The 22,500-nt window shown below is 42.9% G+C and overlaps 1 protein-coding gene across 1 annotated transcript in view; it reads right to left on the bottom strand.

Moving 5' to 3' along the window:
- Positions 1–22,500, bottom strand: part of LOC306928751 (uncharacterized protein) — a gene marked incomplete at its 5' end in the record, with an annotated part of 53,179 nt that overhangs the window by 6,824 nt on the left and 23,855 nt on the right. The window contains 4 exons of the mRNA XM_079509023.1: positions 1,185–1,298; positions 4,026–4,071; positions 19,036–19,139; positions 19,981–20,323. Coding sequence (XP_079365149.1) covers positions 1,185–1,298; positions 4,026–4,071; positions 19,036–19,139; positions 19,981–20,323 — 607 coding nt within the window. The remainder of the gene's footprint in view (positions 1–1,184; positions 1,299–4,025; positions 4,072–19,035; positions 19,140–19,980; positions 20,324–22,500) is intronic.

Here is a 22,500-nt window from a genome sequence, read left to right as displayed (position 1 = left end):
CCGCTATTTGTTATGTGTTTCATTCTTATTACGCTAAACCCGCTATTTGTTTTATGTGTTTCATTCTTATTACGCTAAACCCGCTATTTGTTTCATGCGTTTCATTCGCAGTTTTTTAATAATTAAAAAGAGCGGATTTGTGGCGGACCTGGTGACGAGGCCATTGCGTTATGACGAGCCATGCTCTGGGCTGCTAGGGCCTCTGGGAAAATGAGTTCAATGCAAGTGGACGGTGGGTTTGACTGGACTACAACATGCTGTTCAGTCTGTTGTAGTTTCGCATCGTAATGGTGGCTCAACAACAAACCATGGGACTATTTTCTCGTGGATTTTCGTGAATCAAAACTGCAAATACTTCGGCGTTGGTGTTGTGCTCCATAGGTAATCTGTAGGATGGATAGATTAATAACGTTGTGCTCCATAGGTAATCTGTAGGATGGATAGATTAATAACGTTGTGCTCCATAGGTAATCTGTAGGATGGATAGATTAATAACGTTGTGCTCCATAGGTAATCTGTAGGATGGATAGATTCATCTAAAGCCCCGAAAGTCTTAAGACATAAAGACTATATAGTGTTTATGTCTAGAGACTATATAGTGTTTATGTCTAGAGACTATATAGTGTTTATGTCTAGAGACTATATAGTGTTTATGTCTAGAGACTATATAGTGTTTATGTCTAGAGACTATATAGTGTTTATGCCTAGAGACTATATAGTGTTTATGTCTAGAGACTATATAGTGTTTATGTCTAGAGACTATATAGTGTTTATGCCTAGAGACTATATAGTGTTTATGTCTAGAGACTATATAGTGTTTATGTCTAGAGACTATATAGTGTTTATGTCTAGAGACTATATAGTGTTTATGTCTAGAGACTATATAGTGTTTATGCCAGTAAAACGGTGACATTTTGGATATTCTGTCTCCTGAGATGTCTGTCTGTCTGTCTGTCTGTCTGTCCGTCCGTCCGTCTGTCTGTCTGTCTGTCTGTCTGTCTGTCTGTCTGTCCGTCCGTCCGTCCCCTAGTGAGATCTGAGTCTGTTTGTGCCTCCCGCGAGGCCGGCTTGCAGAAGGAAGACTACCTCACCATTGACCTCATTGGCTACAGACTACCTCACCATTGACCTCATTGGCTACAGACTACCTCACCATTGACCTCATTGGCTACAGAATAACTTACCATTGACCTCATTGGCCACAGCGTGAGGAGCAGGGCCTTGCTTGGAGACGGCTGCCTGGTACTTGGCCATCTTGTCCCTCAGAGCAGCTTTGTCCACCTTGTCACATGACACACCTGGAAGACAGAGACATGATGACACAGAGATCACATGACCTGGTCACATGACACACCTGGAAGACAGAGACATGATGACACAGAGATCACATGACCTGGTCACATGACACACCTGGAAGACAGAGACATGATGACACAGAGATCACATGACCTGGTCACATGACACCTGGAATACAGAGACATGATGACACAGAGATCACATGACCTGGTCACATGACACCTGCAGCACCAATACAGAGACAACATTCATTCTTATCTCCATATTTGAACTGTGTCACACTGACAGCGTCACGCAAAAGTAGCAGATCTGCAAGCTGGAAATGTGTCTCTTCCAGGTTTCTGTAGATCTGCTGCTTTTGTTACTTTTGCATTTGAATGGTAAAGTATGGTGTAGCATAGAGGCTGCTGCTGCTTTCATCCTACAGATATTCTACTGTTAGACTGAATGGTAAAGTATGGTGTAGCATAGAGGCTGCTGCTGCTTTCATCCTACAGATATTCTACTGTTAGACTGAATGGTAAAGTATGGTGTAGCATAGAGGCTGCTGCTGCTTTCATCCTACAGATATTCTACTGTTAGACTGTTTGAGTAAAGTATAGTGTAGCATAGAGGCTGCTTTCATCCTACAGATATTCTACTGTTAGACTGTTTGAGTAAAGTATAGTGTAGCATAGAAGCTGCTGCTGCTTTCATCCTACAGATATTCTACTGTTAGACTGTTTGCTTTTCAATCCTCTCATCTCTATGTATCTGATGTGTTACCATGTGAACTATCTCTATGTATCTGATGTATTACCATGTGAACTATCTCTATGTATCTGATGTGTTACCATGTGAACTATCTCTATGTATCTGATGTGTTACCATGTGGTTGAACTATCTCTATGTATCTGATGTGTTACCATGTGAACTATCTCTATGTATCTGATGTGTTACCATGTGAACTATCTCTATGTATCTGATGTGTTACCATGTGAACTATCTCTATGTATCTGATGTGTTACCATGTGAACTATCTCTATGTATCTGATGTGTTACCATGTGGTTTAACTATCTCTATGTATCTGATGTGTTACCATGTGGTTGAACTATCTCTATGTATCTGATGTGTTACCATGTGGTTGAACTATCTCTATGTATCTGATGTGTTACCATGTGGTTGAACTATCTCTGTATCTGATGTGTTACCATGTGGTTGAACTATCTCTATGTATCTGATGTGTTACCATGTGGTTGAACTATCTCTATGTATCTGATGTGTTACCATGTGAACTATCTCTATGTATCTGATGTGTTACCATGTGGTTGAACTATCTCTATGTATCTGATGTGTTACCATGTGAACTATCTATATGTATCTGATGTGTTACCATGTGGTTGAACTATCTCTATGTATCTGATGTGTTACCATGTGGTTGAACTATCTCTATGTATCTGATGTGTTACCATGTGGTTGAACTATCTCTATGTATCTGATGTGTTACCATGTGGTTGAACTATCTCTATGTATCTGATGTGTTACCATGTGGTTGAACTATCTCTATGTATCTGATGTGTTACCATGTGAACTATCTATATGTATCTGATGTGTTACCATGTGAACTATCTATATGTATCTGATGTGTTACCATGTGAACTATCTCTATGTATCTGATGTGTTACCATGTGGTTGAACTATCTCTATGTATCTGATGTGTTACCATGTGGTTGAACTATCTCTATGTATCTGATGTGTTACCATGTGAACTATCTATATGTATCTGATGTGTTACCATGTGAACTATCTCTATGTATCTGATGTGTTACCATGTGAACTATCTCTATGTATCTGATGTGTTACCATGTGGTTGAACTATCTCTATGTATCTGATGTGTTACCATGTGGTTGAACTATCTCTATGTATCTGATGTGTTACCATGTGAACTATCTATATGTATCTGATGTGTTACCATGTGAACTATCTCTATGTATCTGATGTGTTACCATGTGAACTATCTCTATGTATCTGATGTGTTACCATGTGGTTGAACTATCTCTATGTATCTGATGTGTTACCATGTGGTTGAACTATCTCTATGTATCTGATGTGTTACCATGTGGTTGAACTATCTCTATGTATCTGATGTGTTACCATGTGGTTGAACTATCTCTATGTATCTGATGTGTTACCATGTGGTTGAACTATCTCTATGTATCTGATGTGTTACCATGTGGTACCATGAGCTATTCACTGAGCGCTAAACTGCGGAAGCGTTAGATGTTTCTAAAATGATCATCTTCTAGCGGCCAAAAAGCGAGATGTGATTGGCCGTGCTGTGCTGTGACCAGTCAGACTCATAACCTGGTTTTAGCCTAGCCGTGTAGACGTATTTTAGACGTCTAATAGCAGATGGCAGAAGCCAGTAAACTAAAGCTTACTCTTCTATATCGAGCAACAACTAGCAGATATCAGTGGAATGTTTCTGTCAATGTTATGTTTGCGTTGATATGTTTTGCGACCCAACGTGTTCCATATCACCGGAACACAGCATACACATTTATATTTATTTTCTCCTATTTTCTTATCCCACGTTGTGAGCTACGCCCAAACTGTGTGTGTGTGTGTGTGTGTGTGTGTGTGTGTGTGTGTGTGTGTGTGTGTGTGTGTGTGTGTGTGTGTGTGTGTGTGTGTGTGTGTGTGTGTGTGTGTGTGTGTGTGTGTGTGTGTGTGTGTGTGCGTGCTTACCATCCATGTCCTCTGAGGAGGTCCTACGTAGTCCCGTCCTGTCTCCCTAGAGGGTGAGATGATTTATAGATGACTGATCTATAAATGTAATGAACCATCTCACCACTGGGCGAGATGGTTCATTACATTTATAGATGACTGATCTATAAATGTAATGAACCATCTCACCACTGGGCGAGATGGTTCATATAGATGACTGATCTATAAATGTAATGAACCATCTCACCACTGGGTGGCGAGATGGTTCATTACATTTATAGATCAGTGTTGCATAATTACATTAAATTCGGTTCAACTTTAAACTTGATCACAGGTTTAAAAATAACCCAATTATAGAACTTCAATCTCACTGATCGAAGGTTCAGAATCTAAAAATGCCAATTATTGCCGATCTAAAAATCTAATAGCCTAAAAATCCAAGTCTGCACAGATTGGTGATTTCTTGTCTCTCAGTGCGGAGTTTTGGACATTTGACATTTTGTCAACGTTTCTTGTCAAGGACCCCAAAATTGTATTTGGCCACCAGGTGGAACGCCACCAGGTGGACCGCCACCAGGTGGAACGCCACCTGGTGGAACGCCACCAGGTGGAACGCCACCTGGTGGAACGCCACCAGGTGGACCGCCACCAGGTGGAACGCCACCAGGTGGAACGCCACAATTGTTAAATCATTTAACGAGATAAAAAATAATAATAATAATCACAATATTTAAAAAATAGCAGATCTACAAGATCTAGGTCTCTGGAGTGTATACAGGGCCTGTCCTTTGAACCACCTCTAGAACAGCAGATCTACAAGATCTACGTCTCTGGAGTGTATACAGGGCCTGTCCTTTGAACCACCTCTAGAACAGCAGATCTACAAGCCCAAACAGAATCAACAGGGACGTGCACACATGGACATCAAAGGGGGCTTCAGTCCCTGCCCCTTTACCCGTCTGTAAAACAACTGCCCTTTTACCCGTCTGTAAAACAACTGCCCTTTTACCTGTCTGTAAAACAACTGCCCCTTTACCCGTCTGTAAAACAACTGCCCCTTTACCCGTCTGTAAAACAACTGCCCTTTTACCCGTCTGTAAAACAACTGCCCCTTTACCCGTCTGTAAAACAACTGCCCTTTTACCCGTCTGTGAAACAACTGCGCTTTTACCAGTCTGTAAAACAACTGCCCTTTTACCAGTCTGTAAAACAACTGCCCTTTTACCCGTCTGTAAAACAACTGCCCTTTTACCCGTCTGTAAAACAACTGCCCTTTTACCCGTCTGTGAAACAACTGCGCTTTTACCCGTCTGTAAAACAACTGCCCTTTTACCCGTCTGTAAAACAACTGCCCTTTTACCCGTCTGTAAAACAACTGCCCTTTTACCCGTCTGTAAAACAACTGCCCTTTTACCCGTCTGTAAAACAACTGCCCTTTTACCAGTCTGTAAAACAACTGCGCTTTTACCCGTCTGTAAAACAACTGCCCTTTTACCCGTCTGTAAAACAACTGCCCTTTTACCCGTCTGTAAAACAACTGCCCTTTTACCCGTCTGTAAAACAACTGCCCTTTTACCCGTCTGTGAAACAACTGCGCTTTTACCAGTCTGTAAAACAACTGCCCTTTTACCAGTCTGTAAAACAACTGCCCTTTTACCCGTCTGTAAAACAACTGCCCTTTTACCCGTCTGTAAAACAACTGCCCTTTTACCCGTCTGTGAAACAACTGCGCTTTTACCCGTCTGTAAAACAACTGCCCTTTTACCCGTCTGTAAAACAACTGCCCTTTTACCCGTCTGTAAAACAACTGCCCTTTTACCCGTCTGTAAAACAACTGCCCTTTTACCCGTCTGTAAAACAACTGCCCTTTTACCAGTCTGTAAAACAACTGCGCTTTTACCCGTCTGTAAAACAACTGCCCTTTTACCCGTCTGTAAAACAACTGCCCTTTTACCCGTCTGTAAAACAACTGCCCTTTTACCCGTCTGTAAAACAACTGCCCTTTTACCCGTCTGTAAAACAACTGCCCTTTTACCCGTCTGTAAAACAACTGCGCTTTTACCTATCTGTAAAACAACTGCCCTTTTACCCGTCTGTAAAACAACTGCCCTTTTACCCGTCTGTAAAACAACTGCGCTTTTACCAGTCTGTAAAACAACTGCCCTTTTACCAGTCTGTAAAACAACTGCCCTTTTACCCGTCTGTAAAACAACTGCCCTTTTACCCGTCTGTGAAACAACTGCGCTTTTACCCGTCTGTAAAACAACTGCCCTTTTACCCGTCTGTAAAACAACTGCCCTCTCCAGACCACAAATGCAACATTTACTACATGGTGAAAGAAATGCAAAATGCCCTCCTCTCCTCTCCTCTCCCCTCACCTCCCCTCCCCCCCTCTCCTCTCCTCTCCTCTCCTCTCCCCTCACCTCCCCTCCCCCCTCCCCTCACCTCCCCTCCCCCCTCCCCTCCCCTCCCCTCCCCTCCCCTCTCCTCTCCTCCCCTCCCCTCCCCTCCCCTCCCCTCCCCTCCCCTCTCCTCTCCTCTCCTCTCCTCTCCATGCCATGCTGGAAGGAAGGCAGCGTTCAGGAGAATAGCTTATTTTTTCCCCCCAAAGTCTCCTGAACTAATTTGTTTATAAATCCATGTCGTTACACCTGCCTCTCCAGTAGATAGAGTGCTGGGTTGCGCCCCAAAAATAGCTGATCTACAAGCAGTGCGACGCGTTGGGTGAGCGTTGGGTGAGCTCCCAACGTGTCACGACGCCACAGAACGGCCAAGGTATTTGCTTAGAGGGAAACAATAAGAGGGCCTAGCACAGAGCCCTGTGGCACAGCCTAAGTATACAGTATCTGGGGTTTAAAGAGTTAAAACAGGGATGCGGTCACCAGAGAGCTGCAGCGTAACTAACGACCTGATGGAGCTGATAGGTGAGGAATGTGAGGAATGGAAGCTTAATGTTTTAGTGTCTCACTTGTCCTGTCCTATTAAAACTCCTATTAGCACGCTGGTTCTGTCACGTTTTGACCTCCAGGCCCCTCCGAGGCTCAGAGACGCACCCCTCTCGCCTCAGGCCCCTCTGAGGCTCAGAGACGCACCCCTCTCGCCTCAGGCCCCTCTGAGGCTCTGAGACGCACCCCTCTCGCCTCAAGTGCTTTACAGAGTCGAACGTAATCGACGCAAGAAGCACTAAACAACGGCGGGTGAAATACAATTTCTCCCCTTGCGTCAGCTTGCGAATGAACCCCAATCCAACGCAAGCAAGAAGCGGTCCTCGACGCAAGCAGAGAAAAGTACCCCTGGTGTCCTTTGGCAGCAGAGAAAAGTACCCTGGTGTCCTTAAAGTACCCCTGGTGTCCTTTGGCAGCAGAGAGCAAGAAGGCTTCTCGTTTTCCTCCTCTGCTCAACCCCTCTTTCTTGAAACAGGACGACACTTCCGGCACAGTTAGTTGTAAACACTTCCGCCGCACAGTGAGTTGTAAACACTTCCGCCGCACAGTGAGTTGTAAACGTAAACACGACCGGCATGGATATAACATTGAAAGTTAAACAGGACAACATGACAACATCATTCGAAGCGCTGCTTTGCAAACTCGTCAGTGATTATCAGGCCTGGACTGGTGATTATCAGGCCTGGACTGGTGATTATCAGGCCTGGACTGGTGATTATCAGGCTTATCATGTCCAGTGGGCAGTGGGTCGCCCAATGAATGGGCCGCCCCCCTTGCTTTAATATATGTTTTTGGGCCAAATGTCAGGGATGATTGTTTTTTGGTGTTCAGACGAGAACAGAGTGAGTACCAGCTCTGATAGTTGGTGTTCAGACCAGAACAGAGTGTGTACAAGCTCTGGTAGTTTGTGTTCAGATGAGAACAGAGTGTGTTCAAGCTCTGATAGTTGGTGTTCAGACCAGAACAGAGTGTGTACAAGCTCTGATAGTTGGTGTTCAGACCAGAACAGAGTACAAGCTCTGATAGTTGGTGTTCAGACCAGAACAGAGTGTGTACAAGCTCTGGTAGTTGGTGTTCAGACCAGAACAGAGTACAAGCTCTGATAGTTGGTGTTCAGACCAGAACAGAGTGTGTACAAGCTCTGATAGTTGTGCATCGTCTCCTAATCCTATGCATCCATTTGGCCGTTTAATGAACATCATGTCTGGCTTCCTTTGACTGCATGGTTTAATCTGCCCCATGTTATATATATATATATATATATATATATATATATATATATATATATAATGAATGGTAGACTGCATGGTTTAATCTGCCCCATGTTATATATATATATATATATATATATATATATATATATATATAATATATATATATAATGAATGGTTGACTGCATGGTTTAATCTGCCCCATGTTATATATATATATATATATATATATATATATATATATATATATATATATATATATATATATATATATATAATGAATGGTTGACTGCATGGTTTAATCTGCCCCATGTTATATATATATATATATATATATATATATATATATATATATATATATATATAATGAATGGTTGACTGCATGGTTTAATCTGCCCCATGTTATATATATATATATATATATATATATATATATATATATATATATATATATATATATAATGAATGGTAGACTGCATGGTTTAATCTGCCCCATGTTATATATATATATATATATATATATATATATATATATATAATGAATGGTTGACTGCATGGTTTAATCTGCCCCATGTTATATATATATATATATATATATATATATATATATATATATATATAATGAATGGTTGACTGCATGGTTTAATCTGCCCCGTGTGAACAAAAATCTCTAAAATAGCCCATGTGCTGTTTTCCTTATTTTGTTAATAGGGCTTCGAGGGGTTAATCCAGTGTTATATAATATATTATCACATGTTATAATCGGCCAATGGGAGGACTGGAGGGAGAACGCACGCTGTTACGGCACGTTAAAAAGGAAACAGGTGTAACTCGTTTCCTCTTCCTTTAAGACACTGATCTGTGTCTCTCCCACCATCAGAACGCTGATCTGTGTCTCTCACCATCAGAACGCTAACCTTTAAGACACTGATCTGTGTCTCTCTCACCATCAGAACGCTAACCTTTAAGACACTGATCTGTGTCTCTCTCACCATCAGAACGCTAACCTTTAAGACACTGATCTGTGTCTCTCTCACCATCAGAACGCTAACCTTTAAGACACTGATCTGTGTCTCTCTCACCATCAGAACGCTAACCTTTAAGACACTGATCTGTGTCTCTCTCACCATCAGAACGCTAACCTTTAAGACACTGATCTGTGTCTCTCTCACCATCAGAACGCTAACCTTTAAGACACTGATCTGTGTCTCTCTCACCATCAGAACGCTACAGTAGATTAGATAGTAGTAGGTAGATTACACTGATCTGTGTCTCTCCCACCATCAGAACGCTGATCTGTGTCTCTCTCACCATCAGAACGCTACAGTAGATATTACTGTACTGTATAGGCTACAGTAGATTAGATAGTAGTAGGTAGATTAAGGCAGCCAGTCAGCGTCTGTAATCACACCATTATGGATCCCATTACAGGACCAACCGTTACACTTCACTATTACACCACACGTGCGTGCGTGCACAGCGTGTCAACAGCAGCAGATCTACAAGCTGGAAACGCGTCCCTTCGCGTCACGTTTCCAGCTTGTAGATCTGCTGCTGTTGATGCTGTAGGTGATGGAGGAGGACGTGGACTTAGGAAAATAACACAAAGGAAAAGGTTAGAATCTGGAGATACAAGGTTTAGGCCCTGAGGTACTCCTCTGTGTGGGCTAGTTAACCTCTCCTCTGTATGGGTTAGTTAGTGCTAGTTAACAGCCCCCCCCCAACCCCCCCCCCCCCCCCCCCCTGACAGACAGCAGGTATTTCCTCTCCTCTGAGATGCCCTGAGGTCAGGAATGTCCTGCATTCCATCCTGTGTTCTGCTCTTCAAAGAACACACACCTCTCTGTGTGTGTGTGTGTTGTGTGTGTGTGTGTGTGTGTGTGTGTGTGTGTGTGTGTGTGTGTGTGTGTGTGTGTGTGTGTGTGTGTGTGTGTGTGTGTGTGTGTGTGTGTGTGTGTGTGTGTGTGTGTGTGTGTGTGTGTGTGTGTGTGTGTGTGTGTGTGTGTGTGTGTGTGTCTCTCTCTCTCTCTCTCTCTGTCATTAGCTTGTTTACGAAAGTGGTCGAAAGTAATTATGTAAATTAAAGTAACTAAGTACATAAATGTTAGGGACAAGAGAACTAAAAGACAAAGTCATTTTATGTTTGGCTGCGTTCTGAAAACAGCCGATCTACAAGCTCACAACGTTGTGAGCTTGTAGATCTGGTGTTTTCAGCATGCACCCCAGTGTCAAATCTGGCATTACGACACAAGGCCGCCATTCGTCAGCATAAATGTTAGTCGACAAAATCAACTGTAGATTTAGTCGACTAAACTAGACCAAAACTTAAACTTTTCAGATTACTAAAATATGACTTAAAAAAAAAGAAAAAGTCAAAAAATCAACACTGCTTTGAGCACAAGCTCTGAATCTCTCTCTCTCTCTCTCTCTCTCTCTCTCTCTCTCTCTCTCTCTCTCTCTCTCTCTCTCTCTCTCTCTCTCTCCCTCTCCCAAGCGTGGGATTCTAATCTTAATGCACGGTAAAGGTTTCTATTCTGCAAAGTGTGTGTGTGTGTGTGTGTGTGCGTGTGTGCTGCGTTCCATTTACGCAACATGTTACAGTACATGCACACAACAAGCCCAAACTGTTTCCACATAGACATTCTGCATAATGAATACTTTCTGCTGTGTGTGTGTGTGTGTGTGTGTGTGTGTGTGTGTGTGTGTGTGTGTGTGTGTGTGTGTGTGTGTGTGTGTGTGTGTGTGTGTGTGCGTGCGCGATGTGACTTGATGTCACGGTCACTATCACTTCCACCGTGTTGTGGCTTGTTTAGCTAGCATGGTAGTAATGTGTGAGTTTAAACGCCTTATGAATCACTGACTACTGTATCTACTGTACCTCTACTGTACCTCTACTGTACCTCTACTGTACTACTGTATGAATCACTGACTACTGTATCTCTACTGTACCTCTACTGTACCTCTACTGTACTACTGTATGAATCACTGACTACTGTATCTCTACTGTACCTCTACTGTACCTCTACTGTACTACTGTATGAATCACTGACTACTGTATCTCTACTGTATCTCTACTGTACCTCTACTGTACTACTGTATGAATCACTGACTACTGTATCTCATCTACAGTGGAAGGAAGAAGTGAGAAAAGACACTTGCTTTCAATGTTAAGGTCAAAGGTCAAAGCTACGTATTGTCTTACAGTGACAGCTTAAATAGGCAGGATTGGTTGTTTTATCGTCTCGCGTTGCCAGACTGTTGCCTCTCGCAATGTTCACATTCTTCCATCATACAGTCTGGAGCAACGGAAGCTCTGATCATGAGTCAAATATAAATGCTTCCGTCATACAGTCTGGAGCAGTGGAAGCTCTGATCACGAGTCAAATATAAATGCTTCCGTCATACAGTCTGGAGCAACGGAAGCTCTGATCATGAGTCAAATATAAATGCTTCCGTCATACAGTCTGGAGCAACGGAAGCTCTGATCATGAGTCAAATATAAATGCTTCCGTCATACAGTCTGGAGCAACGGAAGCTCTGATCACGAGTAAAATATAAATGCTTCCGTACAGTCTGGAGCAACGGAAGCTCTGATCATGAGTAAAATATAAATGCTTCCGTCGTACAGTCTGGAGAAACGGAAGCTCTGATCACGAGTAAAATATAAATGCTTCCGTCGTACAGTCTGGAGCAACGGAAGCTCTGATCACGAGTAAAATATAAATGCTTCCGTCATACAGTCTGGAGCAACGGAAGCTCTGATCATGAGTAAAATATAAATGCTTCCGTCATACAGTCTGGAGCAACGGAAGCTCTGATCACGAGTAAAATATAAATGCTTCCGTCATACAGTCTGGAGCAACGGAAGCTCTGATCATGAGTAAAATATAAATGCTCCCGTCATACAGTCTGGAGCAACGGAAGCTCTGATCATGAGTAAAATATAAATGCTTCCGTCATACAGTCTGGAGCAACGGAAGCTCTGATCACGAGTAAAATATAAATGCTCCCGTCATACAGTCTGGAGCAACGGAAGCTCTGATCATGAGTAAAATATAAATGCTTCCGTCATACAGTCTGGAGAAACGGAAGCTCTGATCACGAGTAAAATATAAATGCTTCCGTCGTACAGTCTGGAGCAACGGAAGCTCTGATCACGAGTAAAATATAAATGCTTCCGTCATACAGTCTGGAGCAACGGAAGCTCTGATCATGAGTAAAATATAAATGCTTCCGTCATACAGTCTGGAGCAACGGAAGCTCTGATCATGAGTAAAATATAAATGCTTCCGTCATACAGTCTGGAGAAACGGAAGCTCTGATCACGAGTAAAATATAAATGCTTCCGTCGTACAGTCTGGAGCAACGGAAGCTCTGATCACGAGTAAAATATAAATGCTTCCGTCATAGGCCCATAATGTGTCAACACATTTCCAAGATGGCGGCCGGGAGGTTTTTCGGCTGAGTCCTGAGATTGTTTGTGCGATTATCTCAGTTTAATTGTGATATAAGTGCAGTTGAACGACTTGCATAATGGCAGATAAAGCCAAAGCAAAAGGAAATGGCAATATTGGAAAGAGATCAAACAATGCGGAGAATGGCGTGGGGGAGAAGCCACCCGACGGCTGTGGACTACAGGTGGACGGTGCCTGCCAACTTTGCCATACAGGTGGACAGGGCAAAAAATCACTGGTCTGTAAACGATGTAAGAAAAACTACTGCATTACGTGCTTGAAGAAGGACGAGGTGGAGTATGTGATTCTGCAAAAACAAGACACAGGCATAATGTGGTTTTGCCCATGTTGTGAGGAAAGCGTGGAAAAGAGCATTGCGGTGGAACAGTTGATCGAAGAAAAATGCCAACTTATTACCCAACTGTTTGGGGAGCGGCTGCTCGAGTTGGAGTCGAGAATGGAGGAAAAAGTTGCCGAAATGATTCGGGAGCGACTGAAAGACGTGGAAAAGGCCACACCAAGCTGGGCTGATGTGGTGAAGAATGCCGACCCGAAGGAGAAATCACTTGCCTTTAACAGTGTCCTGACTGAATTAGACGAACGTAAATCAAGGGAAAGAAATATCGTTGTGTTTGGACTAAAAGAGCCAAGCCTGGACAGCGGAGAGGAGAGACAACAAAGGGACTTGGAAACTGCAAAGGACGTATTCAAAACGTGCAAAGTCCGCACGAATGCCGATTCATTTGTGAGAGTGACCCGGCTCGGGAAATACAACAGCGAAACCATGGAGGATCCAGACAGAGCGGGGCGGCCCGTTCTGGTCACACTGCAGAGCATGGAACTAAAAACGAGCTTGTTCAAGAAGATCGCAGCGTTACATCAAACGGATAAATACGAAAACATACGAATTGCTAACGACCTTACAAGGACGGAGAGAGAAAAGGAGAAGGAGCTGTATGAAGAGGCAAAGGAAAAGCGACGAAATTCGTCGGGGGAATTCACCTACAAAGTCCGGGGTCCTCCCTGGGCTAGGAGAGTGGTGAGAATCCCAAAGACACCGTGACTTGAACATGACCATGATCTTGCACCCCAGACATATCAGGGCAGTAATTATTCCCCCCTAGAAAGCGTATTATGTCTATATACAAACGCGGACCAACTCCACAACAAAATGCATGAATTTACCGCTCGTTTGAAAGTGCACCCACTCATAAAGATTATTGGTATTACGGAAGTTAAAGCAAAGCAATCGAAGCATAACATGAACCCAGTGGACTTTAATTTAGATGAAGTTGATGGCTACAATATGTTTTCCAAGAATATTGACAATGATGTAGGTAGAGGCTTACTGCTTTATATTCATAGATCATTAGAAGTTAAAGAAGTTACACTGGCGACAGAGTTTCAAGAGAATATTTTTGTGGAGATAAAATGTAGCAACAATGAGAAATTGATTGTGGGTTTGATTTATAGGTCACCGACAGATAGGGGTACAGAGACCAATAATGAAAATCTTCTGGTTTTAATCGAGGAGGTGTCATCTATGAAGTATTTACATGAACTAATTATGGGAGATTTTAACTTGCCAAATATAGATTGGAATCTACTTGATGCAAAGGGAGACGGAGCCACACTAGAACATAGTTTTTTGGACTGTGTTCAGAACGCATTGATGTTTCAACATGTAATGGAACCAACAAGGTGGAGAGGGGACGACACACCACATGTATTGGACCTTATACTTACGAACGAGGAGAATATGGTTGAGGATGTTCAGTATTTGGGCCCACTAGGTAAAAGTGACCATTGTGTTTTGTTGTTTAAGGTAATATGTTGTACAAAAATGAGAAAAAACGAAAAAATAAGAAAGAATTACAACAAGGGGAACTTTGAGGCAGCAATCAGAGAGCTGGAAATATTTAAATGGGTGGAATACTTTTCTGACTATGATGTCAACGCTAATTGGAGACTATTAAAGTTAAAGTTGAAAGAAATAGAGGATAAATACGTCCCAAATAGCAAGAGCAGGACATGGAATAGGAAGCACACTTTCCCCCTGGATAGTAGTACAAAAATGAAAATAAAGGAGAAAAACTCTCTTGCGAAAAAGGCCATGAAAAGTAAAGATCCAGAGATACAAAAAGATTACCGTAGAGTTAGAAACTGTGTGAGAACGAGAACAAGAAATTTAAGAATTCAATATGAAGAAGAGTTGGCAAGACAATCTAAACTGAAACCGAAGGTTATTTGGGACTACATTAATAAAAGGACAAAAATTAAAACATCAGTAGGAGATCTATATGTCAATCAAGACAATAAGAACTCCCCAAAAACAGAGAAGGACTCAGATAAAGCAGAAATACTTTCAGATTATTTTAGCAGTGTATTTGTGAATGAACCTGAAGGGCATGTTATACCTGAATTGCCAAGAGTGGAAGTTCAGCATTCAGAACGCTTTATAATAACAACTGAAGATACAAAAAAACTGCTACAGAGCATGAATATTTACAAATCACCAGGGCCAGATGCAATACACCCTAGGATAGTAAAAGAACTAGCCTGTGTGATTGCTGAACCAGTAACAATGCTTTTTAACAAAACTTTGGAGGAAGCAACTTTACCAAATGGTTGGAAAGAGGCACAAATCAGTGCAATATTTAAAAAAGGAAGTAAGGCACTGGCAGGGAACTACAGACCTGTCAGCCTGACATCTGTTATATGTAAAACAATGGAAAAATTAATTAGGACACACATTGTAGATCATATGAAGTCCAACAAGCTCTTTATTAACAGCCAGTATGGCTTTATATCTGGAAGATCGACGACACTTCAACTTCTCACGGTTCTTGATAAATGGTCAGCATCTTTAGATAGAGGACAGTCGGTTGACTGCATATATATGGATTTCCAAAAAGCTTTTGATAAAGTTCCCCATAAGAGACTAATATCAAAACTAAGGTCTTACTGTATAGACAACAGAGTTATAGGTTGGGTACAGGATTTTCTCAGTAACAGGAAACAGAAGGTGGTGGTTAATGGAGCCACTTCAGATTGGAAGTCAGTGACCTCTGGAGTCCCACAGGGATCTGTATTAGGACCTGTACTTTTTGTTATTTATATAAATGATCTACCAAGTGAGATACAATCCGATGTCTACCTTTTTGCGGACGACACAAAAATATTTAGAACTATAACCAATGACACAGACACAGCACAACTCCAAGCAGACCTCCAGAGTACCAGCAATTGGTGTGACAGGTGGTTACTGAAATTAAATCCAGATAAATGTAAACAGTTGCACATTGGGAAAAAAAGTGACAACTTGGCTAATTATACAGTTGGAGATCTAGTGATTCATCAAGTAGAGGAAGAAAAAGATATAGGGGTGGTGGTTGATAATTCACTAGAATTTGAGATGCACATCTCTGAAAAAGTAAAAAAAGCAAACTCCATGTTGGCGATAATAAGAAGAACCTTTTTAAATTTACGTAAAGAACTATTTATGCCGTTATATAAATCATTGGTGAGATCACATCTTGAATTTGCAAGCTCAGTCTGGTGCCCTTACAAAATCAAATACATAGAGAAAATAGAGAAGGTTCAGAGAAGGGCTACTAAATTAATACCAGGGTTGAAAGAAGTGTCATATGAAGAAAGGTTAAGACACTTACAGTTACCAACGTTAGTGTACAGGAGGCACAGAGGAGATATGATCGAGGTCTATAAACTTGTTCACCAGATATATGACTTTACAGCCGAGCCTGTTGTCCATTTCTGGGACAGCAGGTATGAGTTGAGAGGGAATTCTCTTAAACTCTTACCACTAAATTGTCATTCAGAAAAGAGAAAGAATTTCTTTACACTTAGAGCTGTCAGAGCATGGAATAAACTTCCGGAGGAAGTGGTCCAGGCTCCTTCAGTCAACACTTTTAAGAATAGACTTGACAAATTTTGGTCAACGAAAGATTTGTTGTATAATTATAGGGCTGGCTTGTAAGGTCATAGACTGGTAAATACAGGACTTTTGAAACTGTATTATGTATAAATATAAGAAAGGAAAAAAATATATATATATATATGAATGTATGTATGTACTTGTGAATTTTAATATGTATTTATGTCTGTTATGAGTCTGGCGTAGAGGATTTCATCCTGTGCTGGAAAACTTTTCAATAAATTTCAATAAATAAATAAATACAGTCTGGAGCAACGGAAGCTCTGATCCAGAGTAAAATATAAATGCTTCCGTCATACAGTCTGGAGCAACGGAAGCTCTGATCATGAGTAAAATATAAATGCTTCCGTCATACAGTCTGGAGCAACGGAAGCTCTGATCACGAGTAAAATATAAATGCTTCCGTCATACAGTCTGGAGCAACGGAAGCTCTGATCATGAGTCAAAGATAAATGCTTCCGTCATACAGTCTGGAGCAGCGGAAGCTCTGATCACGAGTCAAATATAAATGCTTCCGTCATACAGTCTGGAGCAACGGAAGCTCTGATCATGAGTAAAATATAAATGCTTCCGTCATACAGTCTGGAGCAACGGAAGCTCCGATCATGAGTCAAATATAAATGCTTCCGTCATACAGTCTGGAGCAACGGAAGCTCTGATCATGAGTAAAATATAAATGCTTCCGTCATACAGTCTGGAGCAACGGAAGCTCCGATCATGAGTCAAATATAAATGCTTCCGTCATACAGTCTGGAGCAACGGAAGCTCTGATCACGAGTCAAATATAAATGCTTCCGTCATACAGTCTGGAGCAACGGAAGCTCTGATCACGAGTCAAATATAAATGCTTCCGTCATACAGTCTGGAGCAACGGAAGCTCTGATCATGAGTAAAATATAAATGCTTCCGTCGTACAGTCTGGAGCAACGGAAGCTCTGATCATGAGTAAAATATAAATGCTTCCGTCATACAGTCTGGAGCAACGGAAGCTCTGATCACGAGTAAAATATAAATGCTTCCGTCATACAGTCTGGAGCAACGGAAGCTCGATCACGAGTCAAATATAAATGCTTCCGTCATACAGTCTGGAGCAACGGAAGCTCTGATCATGAGTCAAATATAAATGCTTCCGTCATACAGTCTGGAGCAACGGAAGCTCTGATCACGAGTAAAATATAAATGCTTCCGTCATACAGTCTGGAGCAACGGAAGCTCTGATCATGAGTCAAATATAAATGCTTCCGTCATACAGTCTGGAGCAACGGAAGCTCTGATCACGAGTAAAATATAAATGCTTCCGTCATACAGTTTGGAGCAACGGAAGCTCTGATCATGAGTCAAATATAAATGCTTCCATATACAGTCTGGAGCAACGGAAGCTCTGATCATGAGTAAAATATAAATGCTTGGTGTCTGGGCAGTGCATGCAGTCGTATTATGTTTTATGTGATATGTTCACTGAATGGTTGTTATTGTAGATACAGTACGTGTTGTTCTAGTGGCTGAAACTGTTATTATTATTATTATTAATATTATTAATATTATTATTATTATTTCCCAAAGCTAGTAAAGCAAGCCTGATAAAAGTAGACTTGTAGACTGGCCATTTTAACTATTCAAAAATGTTTTGCAAAATAGTAAAAAAGGCAAAGAAGTTTAGGCATAAGGGGTTTAGCGGTGACGAAAATGGAGCCCATAGACTACAGCATCACACACACAGTAGCACATCCCACAGATACAGATGTGCTACTTGACTGTATTTTCATTTGAATCCTGAAAAGTAACCATTTTAGGAGGTTTCTACTCCCGACAGACAGAGACGTCATGTTGTTATTAAGGGAGTTAATTTAGTCTAAAGTCTAAAGTCTCCTCCAGGGAGGTCTGGCTAGGCTAACGTCAGTACAGTAGATCCCATCATCATCCAGCAGCGCGCGTGTGTGTGTGTGTGTGTGTGTGTGTGTGTGTGTGTGTGTGTGTGTGTGTGTGTGTGTGTGTGTGTGTGTGTGTGTGTGTGTGTGTGTGTGTGTGTGTGTGTGTGTGTGTGCCGCCGTGGCCAGAAGACACACCATCCACATGCCTGACCACCGTCTGCCCCGCCAAGTCCTCTACGGCCAACTGGACGATGCAAAGCGTGACGCCGGCGGACAGAAGAGGCGCTACAAGGACTACACTAAAGACGTTCTAAAGCTCACTGCCATCAACCGCACGCTGCCTGAAACCCTGACCCTAGAGCTCACTGCCATCAACCCCACGCTGCCTGAAACCCATATAAGCGACAGCAGACGTGCCCAGAGACGTGCCCAGAGACGTGCCCAGCGACACCGGAGGGAAGCCGGCCTTCCTCCAACGGATGGGTTCCCCTGCTGCCCCGCCTGTGGAACGAGGCTCACGCATCGGCCTCGACAGCCACACCTAGTGGCCCCAGCGGGAACAACGTGTGTGCGCGTGCGCAGACGAGGTTCATACCTTTTTCGCGGCGCTCTCTCCCTTCTCGAACATCATCTTCAGGTTGCTCAGAGGCACGCTGGGTTTGGACACACAGGGTTTCTCCATGGCGGGGTCCTCCTCTCCTGGGTGGAGATCATCAGCACATTTTACTTATCGTACGAAAATAATTGCATTTAACAATTTAATGCAAGGAACATTTGTCAGGCAGAAACCTCTTGTTTCTGTGTATTTCTTTAGTACACGGTCTCCTATAGCTGTGTATGTCCCGTATGTCAGAGTACGGATTTAAGTTTAAAAACTGAACGCAGCGCTCGGCACGGCGACTCACTCGGCTAGCGCCTCGCTGGGCGGGGCCTCACGTGGCTCAAGGCCACCAGAGACCTCCAAAGAAAACACTCCCATAGTTTAACTTCCGCGTTTCCCAGTATGTGTGATTATTATCACATTCTGGCTGAATTCTAAGCTGCTGATCACCAACATTCTCTTGATTATGGGGGTAATAACATTGGAAGCTGGTGACTGTACCTATGGATGCTTGATTATGGGGGTAATAACATTGGAAGCTGGTGACTGTACCTATGGATGCTTGATTATGGGGGTAATAACATTGGAAGCTGGTGACTGTACCTATGGATGCTTGATTATGGGGGTAATAACATTGGAAGCTGGTGACTGTACCTATGGATGCTTGATTATGGGGGTAATAACATTGGAAGCTGGTGACTGTACCTATGGATGCTTGATTATGGGGGTAATAACATTGGAAGCTGGTGACTGTACCTATGGATGGGGGTAATAACATTGGAAGCTGGTGACTGTACCTATGGATGGGGGTAATAACATTGGAAGCTGGTGACTGTACCTATGGATGCTTGATTATGGGGGTAATAACATTGGAAGCTGGTGACTGTACCTATGGATGGTAGCTGGTGACTGTAGTGACTGTATGACTGGTGACTGTACCTATGGATGCTTGCGAAGCTATTCTGGAGCGCTGCTGAAGGACGAGGCAGGAGGAGTCTAGACTCCTCTGGGAGGTCAGCGCTGGTCCAGGAGCCTTGGCCGGTCCAGGAGCGTTGTTGGCCGGAGCGGGACAGAGCTCCTCACTGACCGAGGGGGAGGAGGAGGAGGAGGGCTTGTTGGGTCTGACCGCTGGGGCAGCCGCCAGGCGGAAGCCTGTCTGCCTGGCCAGAGGGGGCGCTGTAGCTCTGTCCTGCTGGGCTGGACCCGGAGGCGGAGGCTGCTTCTCCCAGCGCTGCTTCAGGACGCTGAGGCTGCCGGAGCGCAGGTTGGGAGCGTCGAAGGACTGAGGAGACAAGACAAGACTTTAAGAGGAGGAAACAAGGCTTTAAGAGGAGGAGACAAGACTTTAAGAGGAGGAAACAAGACTTTAAGAGAAGAGTGAGGAGGAAAGAGTGAGCATTTGAAAGGCTGACATGCTGGTACGGGACCATTTTGGTCAGTAGAAATTGCCACAGCCCTAATACAACCTGCCACAGCCCTAATACAACCTGCCACAGCCCTAATACAACCTGCCACAGCTCTAATACAACCTGCCACAGCCCTAATACAACCTGCCACAGCCCTAATACAACCTGCCACAGCCCTAATACAGTACAAACAGTACAAGATGCTGAGGTTTGAATTCAACTCAAGCGCTACACACACACACACACACACCTTCCAGCATCCAAAGTATTAGCACAGTAGCTGTTGTGGTAGGCCTATATTATATAAGTATAAGAAGTATACTGGAAAGGTCTAAACGACACAGCCGTATACGACAAGTACAAATATAAATGCCTAAAGACTGGAGTCGGTCAGAGAGAGAGAGAGAGAGAACGTTGGGTTCTTGGTCACCGGTGGAGAGTCACGCATAAGTGATCTGCAGAGAGAGAGAGAGAGAGAGACACTTGAAGACAGAGACAGCAGGTCTGAGCACAGACCTCTCTGCCAACCACATTCCATTCTGTGGAGCAACAGCGTGCGTCGTTAGTTCACCTTTCTGACTGAGAACAGGGAGGGGCTGAACTCTGACATAATCACTGTGTCATGATGCAGGAAGAACAAACGTCTGGGGCAGCAGATCTCACTCAGAGATAACACACTAACAACACGACACAACAACACGACAACATAGAAGAACAAACGTCTGGGGCACCAGATCACACTCAGAGATAACACACCAGATCTCACTCAGAGATAACACACCAGATCACACTTAGAGATAACACACCAGATCACACTCAGAGATAACACACCAGATCTCACTCAGAGATAACACACCAGATCACACTCAGAGATAACACACCAGATCACACTTAGAGATAACACACCAGATCACACTCAGAGATAACACACCAGATCTCACTCAGAGATAACACACCAGATCACACTTAGAGATAACACACCAGATCACACTCAGAGATAACACACCAGATCTCACTCAGAGATAACACACCAGATCACACTTAGAGATAACACACCAGATCTCACTCAGAGATAACACACTAACAACACAACACAACAACACGACACAACAACACAACAACATAGAAGAACAAACGTCTGGGGCAGCAGATCACACTTAGAGATAACACACCAGATCTCACTCAGAGATAACACACCAGATCACACTTAGAGATAACACACCAGATCTCACTCAGAGATAACACACCAGATCACACTCAGAGATAACACACCAGATCACACTCAGAGATAACACACCTTAGAGATAACACACCAGATCACACTCAGAGATAACACACCTTAGAGATAACACACCAGATCACACTCAGAGATAACACACCTTAGAGATAACACACCAGATCTCACTCAGAGATAACACACCAGATCACACTCAGAGATAACACACCTTAGAGATAACACACCAGATCACACTCAGAGATAACACACCTTAGAGATAACACACCAGATCACACTCAGAGATAACACACCAGATCACTCAGAGATAACACACCAGATCTCACTCAGAGATAACACACCAGATCACACTTAGAGATAACACACCAGATCTCACTTAGATAACACACCAGATCACATTCAGAGATAACACACCAGATCACTCAGAGATAACACACCAGATCACTCAGAGATAACACACCAGATCTCACTCAGAGATAACACACCAGATCACACTCAGAGATAACACACCAGATCACATTCAGAGATACCACACCAGATCACTCAGAGATAACACACCAGATCTCACTCAGAGATAACACACCAGATCACTCAGAGATAACACACCAGATCACTCTCAGAGATAACACACCAGATCTCACTCAGAGATAACACACCAGATCACATTCAGAGATAACACACCAGATCACACTCAGAGATAACACACCAGATCACACTCAGAGATAACACACCAGATCACACTCAGAGATAACACACCAGATCACACTCAGAGATAACACACCAGATCACACTCAGAGATAACACACTAACAACACACCA

The sequence above is a fragment of the Electrona antarctica genome (assembly GCF_951216825.1).
Source record: "Electrona antarctica genome assembly, chromosome: 8".
NCBI classification, from domain to species: Eukaryota; Metazoa; Chordata; class Actinopteri; order Myctophiformes; family Myctophidae; genus Electrona; species Electrona antarctica.
The sequence above is the reverse complement of the archived record's forward strand: the minus strand, read 5'-3'. Positions and strand labels throughout refer to the sequence as shown.